This window comes from Thamnophis sirtalis, unplaced genomic scaffold, assembly GCF_051295495.1.
Source record: "Thamnophis sirtalis isolate CommonGarterSnake01/CBP01778 unplaced genomic scaffold, rThaSir2_p1.2 scaffold_3, whole genome shotgun sequence".
NCBI classification, from domain to species: domain Eukaryota; kingdom Metazoa; phylum Chordata; class Lepidosauria; order Squamata; family Natricidae; genus Thamnophis; species Thamnophis sirtalis.
The window spans coordinates 124,589,689-124,605,687 of NW_028261383.1; the positions used below are offsets into that span (position 1 = coordinate 124,589,689).

General features: G+C 36.5%; 1 protein-coding gene across 4 annotated transcripts in view; it reads right to left on the minus strand.

The window, feature by feature from the left end:
• Positions 1-14,376, minus strand: part of LLGL2 (LLGL scribble cell polarity complex component 2) — an 84,606-nt gene extending 70,230 nt beyond the window's left edge. For 3 of the 4 annotated variants that reach the window (XM_087709939.1, XM_087709937.1, XM_087709940.1), the window contains exons 1-2: positions 14,302-14,376; positions 2,391-2,493 (exon numbers count right to left, since the gene is read on the minus strand). In XM_087709939.1, the coding sequence (XP_087566065.1) occupies positions 2,391-2,465 (75 nt within the window). In that variant the 5' untranslated portion in view covers positions 2,466-2,493; positions 14,302-14,376. Of the gene's footprint in view, positions 1-2,390; positions 2,494-13,963; positions 14,096-14,301 lie in introns of those variants that run through there. The other variant, XM_087709938.1, reaches the window with a different exon arrangement.
• Positions 14,377-15,999: the final 1,623 nt, after the last annotated feature.

A 15,999-nucleotide genomic window follows, 5' to 3' on the forward strand; every position in this document is an offset into this window, starting at 1 on the left:
GAAACTGGATATGTAATGTAAGTTAAAAATACTGCCATTTCATGACTTAAGAGAGAAAGAAGGGTCAAGGATGGATACTTCCTGCACTCCAGTTTATATTTAGCAAATGAAACTTAAGTGTGTAAACCAACTGCAATATAAGAATCCGGATATCAAAATTATTTTCAAATGAAATCATTTTGGTGGCTTATATTTAACATGGAATTCCATGCATAATCAATTGAATTTGCAATTCTCCAGTTCACTATGAAGAAATATGGCAGTTCAGAAATATCTTAATTTATCATTCCTATAGTAAAATAATCACAAGGTCAGAACGGAAGCTTTGGGATGCTTTCCAGATAGTGTGGATTACAACCTATTTTCCCAATTAAAAAGCTTTACTTTGAGTGGGAATGTTAGGAACACTGGAAACCAGCAGGGGAGGAAATACAATCACAGATTACTTTGGCTTTCTACAACTGATTTTTGAATAGCACAGCTTAGTTATAAAAATCTTGGGAAGTAAAACCTGAAGCTATTCCAGTACTCCCCAGCATCTGCACGAGGTGCCCTAACCTTTCTTAAGGTTTCCACCAAGGCTGGCCACATTTCACTATTGTAAATCAAGTCACATGTCTTTTCCCTCACTTGTTCTATAACTGCTCTCTTTTTCATGACAGTCAGAGAAAGTGTTATTTTTACAGATTTACACAAAAATTAAAAACTAGTAGAATGTTTAAGCATCACAAAAACAGCCTACTTTTTGATGTTGTTAGCTGCAAAGTCGTGTCCGACCCTTCGTGACCCCATGGACAATGTTCCTCCAGGTCTTCCTGTCCTCTACCATTCCAGAGTCCATTTAAGCTCGCACCTACTGCTTTAGAGACTCCATCCAACCACCTCATTCTCATTAGGTGGCCAAAGTATTTGAGTTTCATCTTCAGGATCTGGACTTCTAAAGAGCAGTCAGGGTTGATCTCTTCTAAGACTGACTGGTTTGATCGCCTTGCAGTCGAGCAAGGGCCTCGCAGGAATCTTCTCCAGCACCAAAGTTCAAAGGCCTCAATTCTTTGATGCTCAGTCTCTCTTATGGTCCAACTTTCACAACCATACATTTCAACTGGGGAAACCATAGCCTTGACTATACGTACATTTATTGGCAGGGTGATGTCTCTGCTTTTTATTATGCTGTTTAGATTTGCCATAGCTTTCCTCCCCAGGTGCAAGTATCTTTTAATTTCTTGGTTGCAGTCTCCATCTGCGATGATCTTGGAGCCCAGGAAAATAAAATCTGTCACTACCTCCATTTCTTCCCCATCTATTTGCCAGGAATTGCCTACTTTTTAACTTCTGCTAAATATGGTTAACCATCTCTTAGCCACTACAATTGGCACCAACAACCCTATTGCTAAATGCTGTGGTCACAAAGTGAAACATTACATGCACCCAACTGGCAATTTTACTTCTCTGTTTTAAACTCTGCTTCTCAGAAGCCAGTTGCAAAGCATTGTAATGGTGATCATCTGACCGTGGGATACTGCAATGGTCATAAACAGCATCAGTTGCTGAATAGTGTCCGAACAGTAACCACATGACTGTGAGATCCTGGGATGGTTATAAATGTGAAAAATATTTCTAAATCTATTTTTACACAGTTGTACCTTTGAATGGTTGTTAAATGAGGCAGTTGTTAAGTGAGGACTACCTGTTGTTCACTGCACTGTTTGTGATGTTGAATTTAAAGGAGAAATTTATCCTCAATTAACAGAAATCTATTTAGAGTTACTTTAACACCCACAGCAGTATTAGCTTTTCAGATTTTTTTTAATAAATGATCATACCAACTGCTTTCATTTAAAAAAAAAAAAACTAACATTCTTCCTACTTGCACTGAAGAAGTGCATACAAGCTTATAAATTGTACACTGCCCTTTGCTTGTTTATTTAAAAACAGTACTATATTCAAACCACAATAGCTGCCATGTGCTTCCACAGAGGGAACATATTGCCAGAGAAAAAGACTTTGTGTCTTAAAAATTATAAATGAAAATTATGAGTTCTAAATGGCCATCTGGGATTCAGGAAACCATCTGCAAGTTTAAGACATGAAAATATCAGCCATTGCCTCAATGTTGACATGGGTCCAGCACAAGATGATGATTCATTAAATTTGAACACCATAAACTCCCAACAATTCTGGGAGGTTTATCAGATACTTTTGTGTTTCATGCTATGTTCGAAGTCAAAAATTAAGTATGACTATCAGCAAACGGCATTTGGAAAAGTCATAGGGTTAAAGAGAACCATCTTTTCCATCCCTCAATTCACCCGAATTAGCAACGGAACGTAAAATGTGGAGAGGTTCTGTATTTGTTTTCTCTTAGATCTTATTCAATCCCTACAATATACCTTGTTAAACTGGAAAAGATCACGCTTGAGCCTCTCCCTTACGGTATCATGTCCTGGCCTCAGAAATCTTCTCATTTTCTTCTTTAATTGCAAGGCACCAAAGCTGTAGAGAAGAAAATGTATTTGTAAGGACACTTGGATATCAGCTACATACAATGTGCTTAGATAGAAATAAAATTTGGTAGAAAAAGAATTTCTGGAGCTGAGGATTAAACTGTGGAATTCTTGATGCAGACTTTTCATCACCCAAACAGGTAACATCATCAGTGAAAAGGGAGTGTACGTAGCAAAACTGATACTCAGTATTATTGATGTTGTTACCCAATTGTCTAATGAATTGTCTGCAAGCAAAAAAACAACAACAACACAAGCTTAGGGAGCACTAAGAATCCCACAGAACTGAAATTAGGTATCTTACCACTTTAAACTTGCAAAAAAGATTACATTTCACATCAGAGGTTAGGTAAAAGAGATTAGGTAGGAGATTATTTAAAGGGCTTCAAAGAATGGGATATTTGTACTAGTACTTATTAGTACTAGTATTTCCTGTCATAGCAAATTCAAGTTCATTGAACAAGGAAAATAGGGAGCTTAGCCTTCCTATAAGTGTAATAAAGGTACCTCCAGTTGTTAATAAACATATTAAAATCATGTTATGTGTGCAAATACACATTGTATGTGTTATGTTATTATAAGGATATTTCTCCTTTGTTCATATTGCCCAGTACTGTAATATAAATAAAAAATCCAGTTAAAAGAGCTGAGAATATATCATCCTGACTTGACATTTCTTCATTAGAATTGATTTATTGCAAAATATTTATAGGAATTTAAAAAACCCATGTCCTTAAAGAATATCTTCTAGTATGATATTTTACTGTATGCCATTTGGGGCTGGAATGGGTAAAGCAACACGTAGGCACTTGAAATTAATTGTGGGAATTGGTGCATACACACACAATCTCATTTTAAAAGGCCTAGCTATGTACCATATCAACTGTGCTGCCATAAGACTATAACAAACACTATTCTGTTAACTGGTTCTACTTACCAGGAGACTAGCTTGTTCTGAGCCAATTTAAAAGACCAACTATTACTTCAGAAAAAAATAGAAGAAAACAAACGGGTCTTCAAAAGATGCATATGTCAGTCAACCTAGCATGCTTCAAAACAATTAAGCAATCTATTGGACACCAATCAAACTGATTGGTCTCACAAAGGTCACACAAATTAGGCCCATAAGTTGATATAAATATGAATGGTAGGTTCCAATGGAGAAAGGTAGTCCTCCAAGAAAACTTGAGTTAAGATTAGGGTAGAATTAGTCTCCAGGATGGTAATACTTGGTATAATATACCTCAACTGACTTTGGAATTCCACATTATATTGATAATGTTTAGAAGGATAGATAGTATATTCAAATCTCTGACAGATCCATCAGAATACATGCATTTTAATCTATTCCTCAATGTAAATCATATCAATACAACCTAAACAATTTACATGTAGAATACAAGCCTGAAACCAGATTGCATGTGAATCCTTTCAATTATTTTTTGTCCCTTTAATGGGTATTATGCAGAAGAAATCCTTGACTGAGCTGAAGATGGTAAGATCGTAATGGGTGTTTCTTTTTGCAAAGGCAGATCAAATTTAGGGTGTATAGACAAAGAGGACCTACAGCCACAGTGTTATGTTTTGTCTATATTTGGCCTAGAAACCTTAAGTGAAATTATGTTGCAATAGAAGGAATAAAGTTCTATTAAAATTATGTTTTAGAGTTGCAGCCACAGCTAAAGAGAAACAAGTAGAAAGCAAGATTTCCTTAAATGAGATGTTGAAGACAATAAATAAAAAGATATGCAACTCCAAACATTTACAACTATTTAAAGAAATAATGGAGATATACGTGAATCTTCATTTCGCTTACAGCTAGTCGGCTAACTACTGCATATCTAAACTTCCTTCAAGAAAAGAAAGTAACAAAATGTGTAATATGGCCTATTAACTATTTTTATGAAAGCACAGAAAAGCTCAAAGCAGAAAAAGGCAAAACAATAAGGATTGCAATGCCTTGTATGGAGTACTTGTAGTTTTTCATATAGAATGCTGAATATCTCTTGAAAAATGAATAAACAATGAACTAAACAGAAAGAGAAATAATTCTGAATCATAGCAGCTTAGAGTCCAGAGTTCACTTGTCTTCATTTGCAAAGAAAAAGTTGGGGAAAGTTTATGACAATAAAGGAAGGCCAATTTAAAAAGAGAAGGCTGATAAATCAAAGGTTACCACCTCAAACATAAAATCCCAAGTTGTGGATTGAGTAAAACAAAAAGAAATCCTTGAGCCATACATCTGTGTACATCCGAAAATCAGCTTCTCCTTCACAGAGTGTTGCATTCAGATTAAAGATGTTACAGAATAACAGAATTAGAAGGGACCTTGGAGGTCTTCTAGTCCAACTCCCTGCTGAATCAGGAGTTCCTATGCATGTGATGGTGAACCTATAGCACGCATGCCAGAGGTGGCACGCAGAGCCATCACCAGCTGTTCTTCTAGTTTCCAGTGCGCATGTGCACGCCAGCCACCTGGTTTTTAGATTTCCGGCACTTCAGCACCCGCGAAGACCAACTGGAAGACCAGATGGCCAGTGCTTGCATGCACCCCAGCCAGCTGGTTTCTGGGTTTTCAGCACATGCACGAGTGTTACAGTTTGGGCACTCGGTGCCAAAAAGGTTCACCATCACTGTCCTATGCCATTCGGAACAAATGGCTGTCCAATCTCTTCTTAAAATCCTCTAGTGATGGAGCACCCACAGCTTCTGGAAGTGAGCTGTTACACTGATTAATTATTCTCTCAGGAGATTTCTCTCTAGTTCTAGGTTGGATTTCTCTTTAGCTATCTTCCATCTGTTATTTATTGTCCTACTTTCAGGTACTTTTGAGAATAGATTAACCCCCCTCTTGTCTGTGACCTTGAAATCCTAGTCCTTCTCTTTGTTAGACTAGACATACTCAGTTCCTGCAACCATTATTTTCTGATACTATTTGTATCATGGTGCTTGAACTATTTGTAGTTCAACTGGGATTCTCAATTCTTCAATCAAAATAGAAAAGGGCTCTATTTAGAGAAAGTAATGAGACAAAAGTTTGGCCTTATTTTGCAGTCTGCTACCACTTTTTTTTTTTTTTTTGCCCAAGCTGGATGCCTTTCAGACATATTGGACATCAACTCTCACAAGTGTACTGATGGGAATTATGGAAATTCAAGCTAAATCAAAACAATTAGCACCAAAACATTAACTGTTGCCAACATACGTTCATCACAGAAATCATTCCAATTTCTTTGAAGATACACACCTGTTCTTTGGGTTGCAGTATCTAGTACTAATGCATCTTTAATCAAAAGAGCTTGATTTTAAATGATAAACTAATGAAAATAAGTCTTCATATAAAGCATTTGACTGAGCTATAACTTTTCCATACATTTTTTTAATAAAAATCTCCCAGATCAAAACAATCCTGTAAGAACACATGTTCTTCTGTCAAGAAATGAATGAGATCATAGTCTGCGATCACAAAGAAAGCTGCAAAATTTAATTTTTATTTACATATATTTATATATCTCATTTAGAGATAAATCTTCCTCAGAGCAACTTTGGGCAATATAGAGTAGGCATAAAATCATAAAAACTATAAACATTGTAAAAGACAATTAAAACAGAATTCTGCAAATCTGTTTTTATATGAATACAGTATCTATGTTGTTTTTTTGCAGGAAACACCATAAGGAGTGCTACAAGAGTCTAATATATAATTTGTTTGAGATTTTAAGACACATTTGAAAGAATGTTAAAATCAGATTATTCACATTGAAGCAGTTTTCCGTAAGCGCAAATAAACCATGCAGAATCACCTCAAATATAAATTTTCCTGGAAGGGTTTAGTTTAATCAGTAAATAAGTAGAGATAAAACTATTATATCAATTATGAAACTATGAGAACTAAAAAAACATATTCTGAGTTACTTCCATTTGAAATTTTTGGAGTGCACAGGAATACTATAGCAGCTACAGTATTCATTACTTCATTACATAAACTACATCATTACTTTATGCTTATGTAAACAAGCGGGCTCATTGTCTCCACATTCCAACCAATACTGAGGTCATCCCATTTTTCATATCATAAATTCATAAAGGAATAGTTGTCACCATTACACAGGAGTAAAGGGACAAAATGAGAGTCCTAACAATATCAGTTCATTTTTACAATTTATTTCTTTTCTAACTCTAAGAAGACTGTTAGACATCTTGTGTATTGTTTTAGGATTAAACTAACGTTTCAGAATCTAACCTAGCTTTGCACAAAGTGGAATTATCTTCCACTTCAGGAAACTGTTTATATGCATCAATCTGTATTATTCTGTAGCTTCTAAAGTCCAACTAATTGAGATACTAATTTGAGTAAAAATAATATATCAAGGTAGTATAGTAACTTGATACAAGAAGAAGGTCCTTTAATTACAATAAGTAAAAAATGGGAAGGGCAGTGTCTAACTCTGTACCAAGCACAAAAAGAAAGAAAAAAAAAGTGGAACTAATAACCACAGTGAGAAGCTCATAAAGATGTTGTTTGGACAAATAACCTTTGCCCTTCATTATTATGAATAAGTAACATAAAGGCTTTCGAAGGTTGTTAAATCCAGTGCATAACAAAATGTCCTGGTTCACTCCTGAGCACATTTCCCTTAAAAGAAAGACCCGCAAATTTATACAGATGGAACAAGATAGATTTAACTTGATTTATATAGAGAGCACTATTCTGTTCACAGGGCACACATTTCTCTCTGTAATGCAATACCCTCAACACTAAGAAGATTAAAGTCTGGTCACCCATTCTACTCCTCCTTGGCAGACTGCTCCTCCCTTTAAATATTATTGTGGGAGAGAAACGCTGCCACTTCAAAGGCATTCTTAAACTAATTCTTTACTCCTGAGAGTGATGTCCTTTGAATTCAATTCGGCTTTATCTTATCACCCCAGTTTGCATATTGTTTTATGCATAACAGAACAATTAACAATGCTGTACGTGCTCCAATTCCTACAGTGATACAATATGTTTTTAAACAAAGTAGAGATATACACCTGACTGATATAAGAGCTACACATAATTGAGCCAACTCCCAAATTCACAGCCAGAAGCATACCAAGAGCAAACATTTTTACTCAATGAATTTAAGAGTTGTTCGAAGCAGCTGAAAAAATATATAGTAACATGTGAACTAATAACATGACAATCAATTTGCTAGAGTAAAATATAAGAGAAAAAACCCTTTCTATAATATCAACATAGGACTAAAAGCTAAAAGGGAGAATTAAGCAGTGTTATAAAGCTTAAGAAAATTAAGTACAAATCTTCACCTGGAATTAAACTTGGAATTATATTAGTGCAAATTTGTTTGCTGAATTAGGACATAACTTTTATGACATGTTATTTCTATGAAGTTTATTTTAAAGTTGTCACTTTAATGATAGCAATTGTTTTTTAACATAATAATCTTTCTATTCAACCTATTCATACTTTCTTTAGTTGTTCTGAACTTTGATGTTCATTCTATCTGCATCTCAGAAACTCCGCACACTCTAGTGTGTTTGCACAGGCCATTCACTTTTTTTATTCAGTCGATGTTCATTCAGCACTCATTCATTCTCGACCCTAGTTCTTCTTGTTTTATCATACACATCCCCGGTGCCTTCCACGCCTGATATAATCCACATTCATTTCCATATGCTGAAATAAAGTATGCAGAGGCAAGCAATGATACAAAACCATTTTCACTTATTTTGACACTTGTTCTTTGCAACAAACCATGTACAACCAATAACCTTTCTAGTAGTTGTTTTAAAATGTCTCTCATTGCCTTTCCATCTTTAATAGACATTATACTAAGCCTCAAAAGTGTTTTTTCAAAAGGCAACTGGACTTTGTTTTTCCTTGAAGATGTTTCGCTTCTTATCCAAGATGCTTCTTCAGTTCTGACTTCTGTCTTCAAAGTAAAATAAAGTCCAGTTGCCTTTGAAAAAGCACTTTTGGGGCAATCATGACCTGGGTGACTGAGAATCTCCATACACACATTATACTAAGATACTGAAATTCATCTCCTTGCTTTAGTTTTTGACCATTTATATTATATTTATTTATAAATAAAATATGGAGTTTTTCACTTCATTTTTTTCCTGTCAAATGCAACCATTTCAGTTTCAATACATGTATTTTCAGAACCATGTTCCTCCTTAAAGTACTATATCAAAGTCCAATATTCACTATACCGTAAATAGGTCTCTGCTAATGACAAAAATACCTAAAGATTTTACAATAAAATAGCAGACCTTGTAAACACATGTGGGAGTTCAATTACCCCGCCCACAAAAAAACCAAATTAAACTATGGCCCTGTTGGAACATATTTTGATTATGTTTCCACACAAAACCCCTTAGTCTAACTTAATAATAACCGATTAAACAAATTACAGTAAGCAGTTTGTACATCATGCTAAACAATAACAATTCACACAGCAAAAGCAACCAAATTGTGTTTTTTTATTCAAATTTATTACAGCCACCAAACTCTTTTGCTTGAGGATATAGAAATATTATAAATTACATAAATTGTTGCATTGTATGTATAAACTAGGACATAGCACAATCATTAAATTTTAAAATATGGAACGCAGAAACATATATAGCTTCTCCATATTTAATTTATACTGGAGCATTATTTAGTAACTTCCAGCTGACAAATGTTTTATGCCATTTAAAAAGAAACACAATTTGCATAATTAAGACAGCTCACTCTCAATCTTCACCTCGGCCCACATATAACATTCCCAGAAATAAATCAGACAGGAGAGCCAATTTGGTTAAACAGTTAAGGTGCTGGCCTAGAAACCAGGAGATTGTGAGTTGTAATTCTGCTTTAGATATCAAAGCTGGTGGGGTAACTCTGAGCCAGTAACACTCTTTCAGCCCAACCTTTACACGTGTTGTGATGAAAATAGGAGGATGAAATTTTAGACATGTTTGCCATCTTGAGTTATTTATAAAAGTGGGATATAAACAATAAAATAAAATAAAGCAAGAGAAAGATGATGTGAATCTATTTTAAAATAATCTTTGCAATTATAGAACTAAAATTTAATTACACTCTCACAGCTTTGGGCCAAGCTCCCAATTATGTATTTATTTTCAATTAAAAATTCAGACTTAAATAGTATACAGATTTTATGAAAGCCTAAAGAAATTAATACATACTGTTTAGATTTGGTATAAACTTAAGCCAATTATAAATAGAACTGAGATTTACCAATTAGCATGTTATGTAGTCTGTGTGAATCTTCTTCACAGTTATAGAGAATCAATACAAATTACTAGAAATAAATACAAGCAAATTTAGTAAAATTTACTTCTGAATAAGGAAGATTAGAATTTTGAAAAACTAAATAGCCCACCCTCCAAACACCTACCAGGAAATACTTCGGCTATAAATGCACAAACCAGTTTTTCTAGATTATGCTTTTTTTTAAAAAAAAAATCATTTAGGTTTCAGAAACTACCACCCTGATTTCAAGTTCCTCACATAACAAAACACTGAAATGGATAGTCATCCAAATATGCACAGAATATTAATTTAACTTATAAAGCTTTACAGTAAAACTGAGATTTGAGAACCTGTTATTATTTCTCATGACTAACAAACTAAAAAGACCTTTTTTTAACCATAGTTTGTTTGAATTAGTGACTGCATTTATCTAACTTGCTAATTAAAAATTATGGATTACAAAGCATAATGATAATGTTCACACGTTAAGCAAAAATCAAACATACCAGATTAAGGCTAAGCATGATGCATGCATTTATTAAGGAGCTCTATGGCTAAGACAACAATCTAGCATTGAAAAAAGTTAGCTATGGTAGCTTGAAAAAAGTAATAAAATATATAAGCAGTTCAATAACTGCTCAAGCATTTATTGTTTTCTTTTAGAGTTTGAGGTATAAACATTAACTATCATAATTGCATCTACAGTGTTTTATAACAAGATAGCAAGGAGTCCTTCGGGATTGGGCGGCATATAAATTCTAATAATAAATAAATAATAATAATAAATATAATAATCACAAGACTCTCAAGCTACCACTTAACAAAGGCCAAAAAGATTTAGATTCAAACCATATTATGATTCTACAGCAAATCATTTGATATCAGGTAAATTATGCCACACATTTATCATCCATTGTAAAGAGTTTCATTTTATCATGGAAACTAAAATTTCTATACTATACTATACTATAACTATATACAGTTACTTATACAGTACTGAATAGCTAATTTATTTGCTAATCCCATCTGAAGAATTAAAACAAATGTCACACAAAAATTTTGCTGGTGTCAAGCAAAGGCAAATAGTATTTTTTTTCTTTTAAATTTGTTATTTATAGGATGTAGTGACCATTCTGATCAGAACCAACTTCAAGTACCATATTATTTCCTTTTTGAAAACAGGATAAAAATATAATCAATGATCACTCAGGATTTGTAATTTAAACAGTATTCAAATAGATCATCTTGCAGTATTTATATACCGGCACAAAACAGAAAGGCCTGAAAGGTTAAAGATAATCTATCAACATTATTTCATCAATTCTTGATAGAAATCTTTATATGGTCTTCTAGTGTATGAAAGACTGTTCTGTGATCAAAAGTTCCACAGTGCAGCAGAATCAGAAATGACATATTAAGCCATCCATTAATATACTACTCGTATTAATCACCATAAATAGGATAAGTAGCTTCTTTATACTAGAAAACTTATAAAACAGTTGCATTCATCCTGTGTGTTGTCAAGAGATATCACAATTTCTAATTTAACTCTTTGAAGAGGGAATCTGTAACTCATGTTTATCCATAAATTAATCCCACTCTTTTAAATAACTGCTCTTGGCAGTAATCTGAGAGTATCTCACATTGCCAAGGAAAGCCATGAACACACCAATTATAAAGTACATACTCTGAGGGTCATTGTCAACTGAATATTATTAACTAGTGTGGGTGCTATTGTCCAGCTGCAGAATAACAGAACATTGTCATTTAAGTTTATTAACTCAAGGTTGACTCAACCTTCCGAGGTCAATAAAATGAGGAACCAGACTTGAGGGCAATGTGTTGACTGTAAACCACTTAGAGAGGGTTGTAAGGCACTATGAAGCGGTATATAAGTCTAAGTGCTATTGCTATTCCCCGTGGGCTGGACTCATTTTTAAGCATTCCATTCAGGTGCCACTGATCTGCATATAAAAACACAATTATCCAAATGTCCGCATATAATATGTACAACAACAAACATACATGTTTATCTATGTTTAATCACAGGAAACTGCAAGAATAGGCAATTACTCAACTTAATAAACATACAAAGGCAGTTTTAAGTACAAAACACACCAGTTTATTCATTGAAAAATGTTTACAAAAAGAGACAGAGGGTGGAATAAGAGAATTAAACCCATACATAAGTCTATGCACCATTGTTTGAATGTAGAAATAAAAACCTGCTAAATGACCAGTGGTAAACGAATATCTTTTGCGCTTGATGTTTGTGTTTGATGTAAAAATAAACTGGAGTATTTCAAAGGGTTTTAATATCTACTAAATCAGCCCACTTTGCTTGTGGGGGGGAGGAGAGGGGGGGATAGGACAACTTTTCCCAGCTTACGGTTAATTTTTCAAATGTGCCATAGGCTACTCTTTTATGGTTTTGAAAAATGTAGATTGTCAGCTCACGGAGACCCCTGGCAAACAGGGGGTCAGGCAGAATTGGCATTCACTATCTTATTTGCTTAGAAGATGATACTCAACAGGTCAATTTCTTTAAGTGGGAAATTTTATTAGCTCATACTGACAAAGACTACAAAGGAGATTCAGTTTCTCTTAAACTTTATTGGCAGAAGCCTCTTTAAGCAAAGTTTCACAAATAGGTCTAAATATGATCCAATTTTGGATCCTTAAACAAAGTTCTCTAATTCCACAGCTAAGTCCATATGGCTACATGTAGTCCTCAAAATGAACACAATTGAGCGAACAGTTTGTTGCTATGTGAAACATTTGTTAAGTGAATTTTTCTCTATTTTAAGACCTTTTGTGCCACAGTTAAGTGAATAATTGCACTTAAATTAGTAACAGGTTAAGTGAATCCGGCTTCCCCATTGACTTTTCTTGTAAGGAGGTTACAAAAGGTGATCACAGAATCCTGGGAGACTGCAACCATCATAATGAGTCAATTGCCAAGCAATCAAATTTCGATCATGTGTCTATGGGGATATTGCAACTGTCATTAAGTGTGAAAAAACAGTCATAAGAAATTTTTAATGCCATTGTAACTTTAAGCTGTCACTAAATGAACTGTTGTAAGTCGAGGACTACTTGTATAACATGGTTTGTTAAATCAGTTATAATTGGCTAGGCTTACTCAATATGCTAAGTTGGTAAACCTAACAGATCACACTGCAGTTGAATGCAGTGTATATAGAACCTTGGCAATAATGAGACTTTGTATTACTATTAGATTTATATTCCATCTTTATATTTGTACAACTCAAGGTGGCATATATATAATATTCAACTTAAGAAAACGTTACCATATGTATACAAGACTCATTTAAAAAGCACTTGTATTGGCCCCAAGACACAACACCTAGATTGCTTGCATTAAAACCACAATCTCTACATGGATCTGGCTTTTTTCCCATTCAGGTTTCCTTGTTTTCCTTCAGTATGTTTGTTTTATGAAGTAGAGATCTCTACACCAAGAGCAGACACTCAACTCTCAAAAGGAAGAGAAACAGAAAGCAAGAATTGTTTGGGCAGCACTTATAAGAATCACCTGAAAACAGGTAAAGCAAAAAAAAAAAAAACCATAATACTGAGGAGCTCATTGTTTGCTTTTTAGCCTAAGGTCTCCACCTGTAAGACAACTAGTTTCAAGTTAAAGCATTCCTGAAATACCATCCACCATGGTATTTCATGCATTGAAAGAGGCAAGAATGCCCAGGACCAGAGTCTTTATGAGGGCCAAGGACCCTGCAAACTTTAATCCTAGTTCGAGTATTCACACCTTTCCCACTGGGCTTGTAAAAGATCTATTTATTCATATTAAATGTTATTTATTTAATAACATAACATAAAATTTATTTAATAAAATAAATAAATGTAAATGATTTACATTTTATGTATTTTATTCAATGTTATATTAAATGTCATATGAAATACACCGCCCATCTCGCAATGCAAAGGCAACTCCGGGCGACTTATTTTGGGGACATCACCATCTCATACACACCCACACATACCCTCGCCAAGACCCCCCAAAATAAAATAAAAATCTCTTCCACTTTAAGGCTTCCCGATTCATTCGTTAAATCATCTTTATCGGCTCCCGCCCGCATCGGAAACACCCTGGCCCGATACCTACAACTCTCTTCCCCTCTGCCAACCTCCACCCCGTTTCACCCCCACTTACCGCGCCTATTTTTTGAAGCCTGGGCAGAGCGCGTGCCGCAGAGACCGACCGAGTTGGAAGTTGTTAAGTCACCGCCGCTTCCCTTCCCCACCTCAGCGGAGCCCGGCTCACCTTTTCGACACGGAGTCCACCCTCCAGCGCCACTCCCCCCACATCCGTCCAAGCGAGCCTCTGCGCTTCCTTTCTCTCCCCCCACCCTATCCCTCCGAGAAGCCTCTTCACCTGCCAGCCCTTTTCCTCTCCCGAATCCGGGCCACCCCCCCACCCCCCTGCCCCCCCCCGTGCGCACCCCCCTGCCCCCCCTGCCCCGCCGGAGGACTGGCGCTAAACCCACCTACCCTGCAAGCAGCCACACAACTCCTCCTCGCGCCGCCGCGGCCGCCTCTCCTTCCTGGATACCTCCGGGAGGGGGCGTGCCTTACCCGTATGTAAATGAGACCGGAGGGGCGTGGTTCTGCCGCCGCCTTTCTTTCAACCCCGCGACGCGGCTCGTGAATAATTAATTTCGCTCACCGCTCCCTTTTTTTTTAAAATATCCCGGCCAATCGGGAAGCGACGAGAGCCTTCTTCTCGCTTTGCCTGCAACCAATAGAAAAAGATCAAGGTCGGCCGCGGAGGTTGCGGGTAGAAATCAACGCGCCGAGAGTACCTTAGGCTATAATTCGATCTGGTTTCTGAATGGCTTTTTGTAAGTGTGTGTGTTTGTGTGTGTAATGAGGCTTGGCCACGCCCCACATCCGCCGCGTCCTGGGCGTACCTTTTTCCGGTAGAGAAGACGGTATGTTAGCAGCCGGGTACAAAAGAAAGCATCGAAGGCAACCCGGGAGGTTCTTAGTTAAGTGAGGTCACTGACGGCGAGTTCCAGAATGGGGAGACGCGCTGGCACTGCTGGGCTCTTTTCGTTCTGGGCGAGCTGGAGCGAACTGCTTGAGAGCGGGTCTCCATTTCATTGTCAAATTGGCATTTCTTTCCATCCAAAATTTTCGACTGCCGCTTTCAAGCAGAGGTGAAAGTAGACCCGCGGTTTGTAAGCAAGCAAGCATCCCTAGGTTCCGGAGGAGAAATAATGTATGGCTTCTCTCTTGCCTTGTTAAGTACGTACGCGGCAGCGAAAGGATGAAATCGGGCTTTGTTCCTTGAAACTGACGTTTTCATTCGCATCCCCCAATTTAGCTTTAGTTAATAAGCCCTCCCCTCCATCTTGAGTTCTGCCTCTCCCCATCTGTGTAATAAAGGCGATAAATATTGATTTATTGGGCTCTTCCTGGTAAAGAATATCACGATAGAATTGATGGTCCTTAATTGGTTTTCTTTGAATTAATGTGTCTATTTTCATTTACCAGCTATGGTTATCTTCCATATACGCAAAATAGTGAGTTGTCTCTGTTAGGTTTTTACTTGCATGTGTGTATGCCTATAGAAAAATGTATGGGTTGAATGTATATAATAAAGGTAAAGGTTCTCCTTGCACATATGTGTTAGTCGTTCCCAACTCTAGGCCAAAGACCCAGCGCTGTCCGAAGATGTCTCTGTGGTCATGTTGCCAGCATGACTAAACGCCAAAGATGCATGGAACCCTGTTACCCTCCCACCAAAGGTGGTCCCTATTTTTCTACTTCCATTTTTACCTGCTTTTGAATTGCTAGGTTGGTAGAAGCTGGGACAAGTAACAGGAGTTCATTCCGTTACGCAGTGCTAGAGATTCGAACCGCTGAACTGCCAACCTTTCTGATCGACAAGCTCAGCGTCTTAGTCACTGAGGTACGAGTCCCTATGTATATATTCCTATTTTTCTATAGGTGAAAATCCTATAGGTGGGCTGGGAGAGAAAGAGACTGGTCACCCATCCAGCTTTCTTCCTAAGGAAAGCCTACACTCCTGGTTTCTAGACCAGCTCCTTCAAGCATTATACTAAATTGGCTCTCATATTTCATATTTTTTTTACAATACCCCTTCAATTACGTATTTCTAATATTTGTTGTTGTTTGCAGGTGCTGAGAGTACTGGCTGTGTTATTGTCTAGTTCAGAAGCAAAG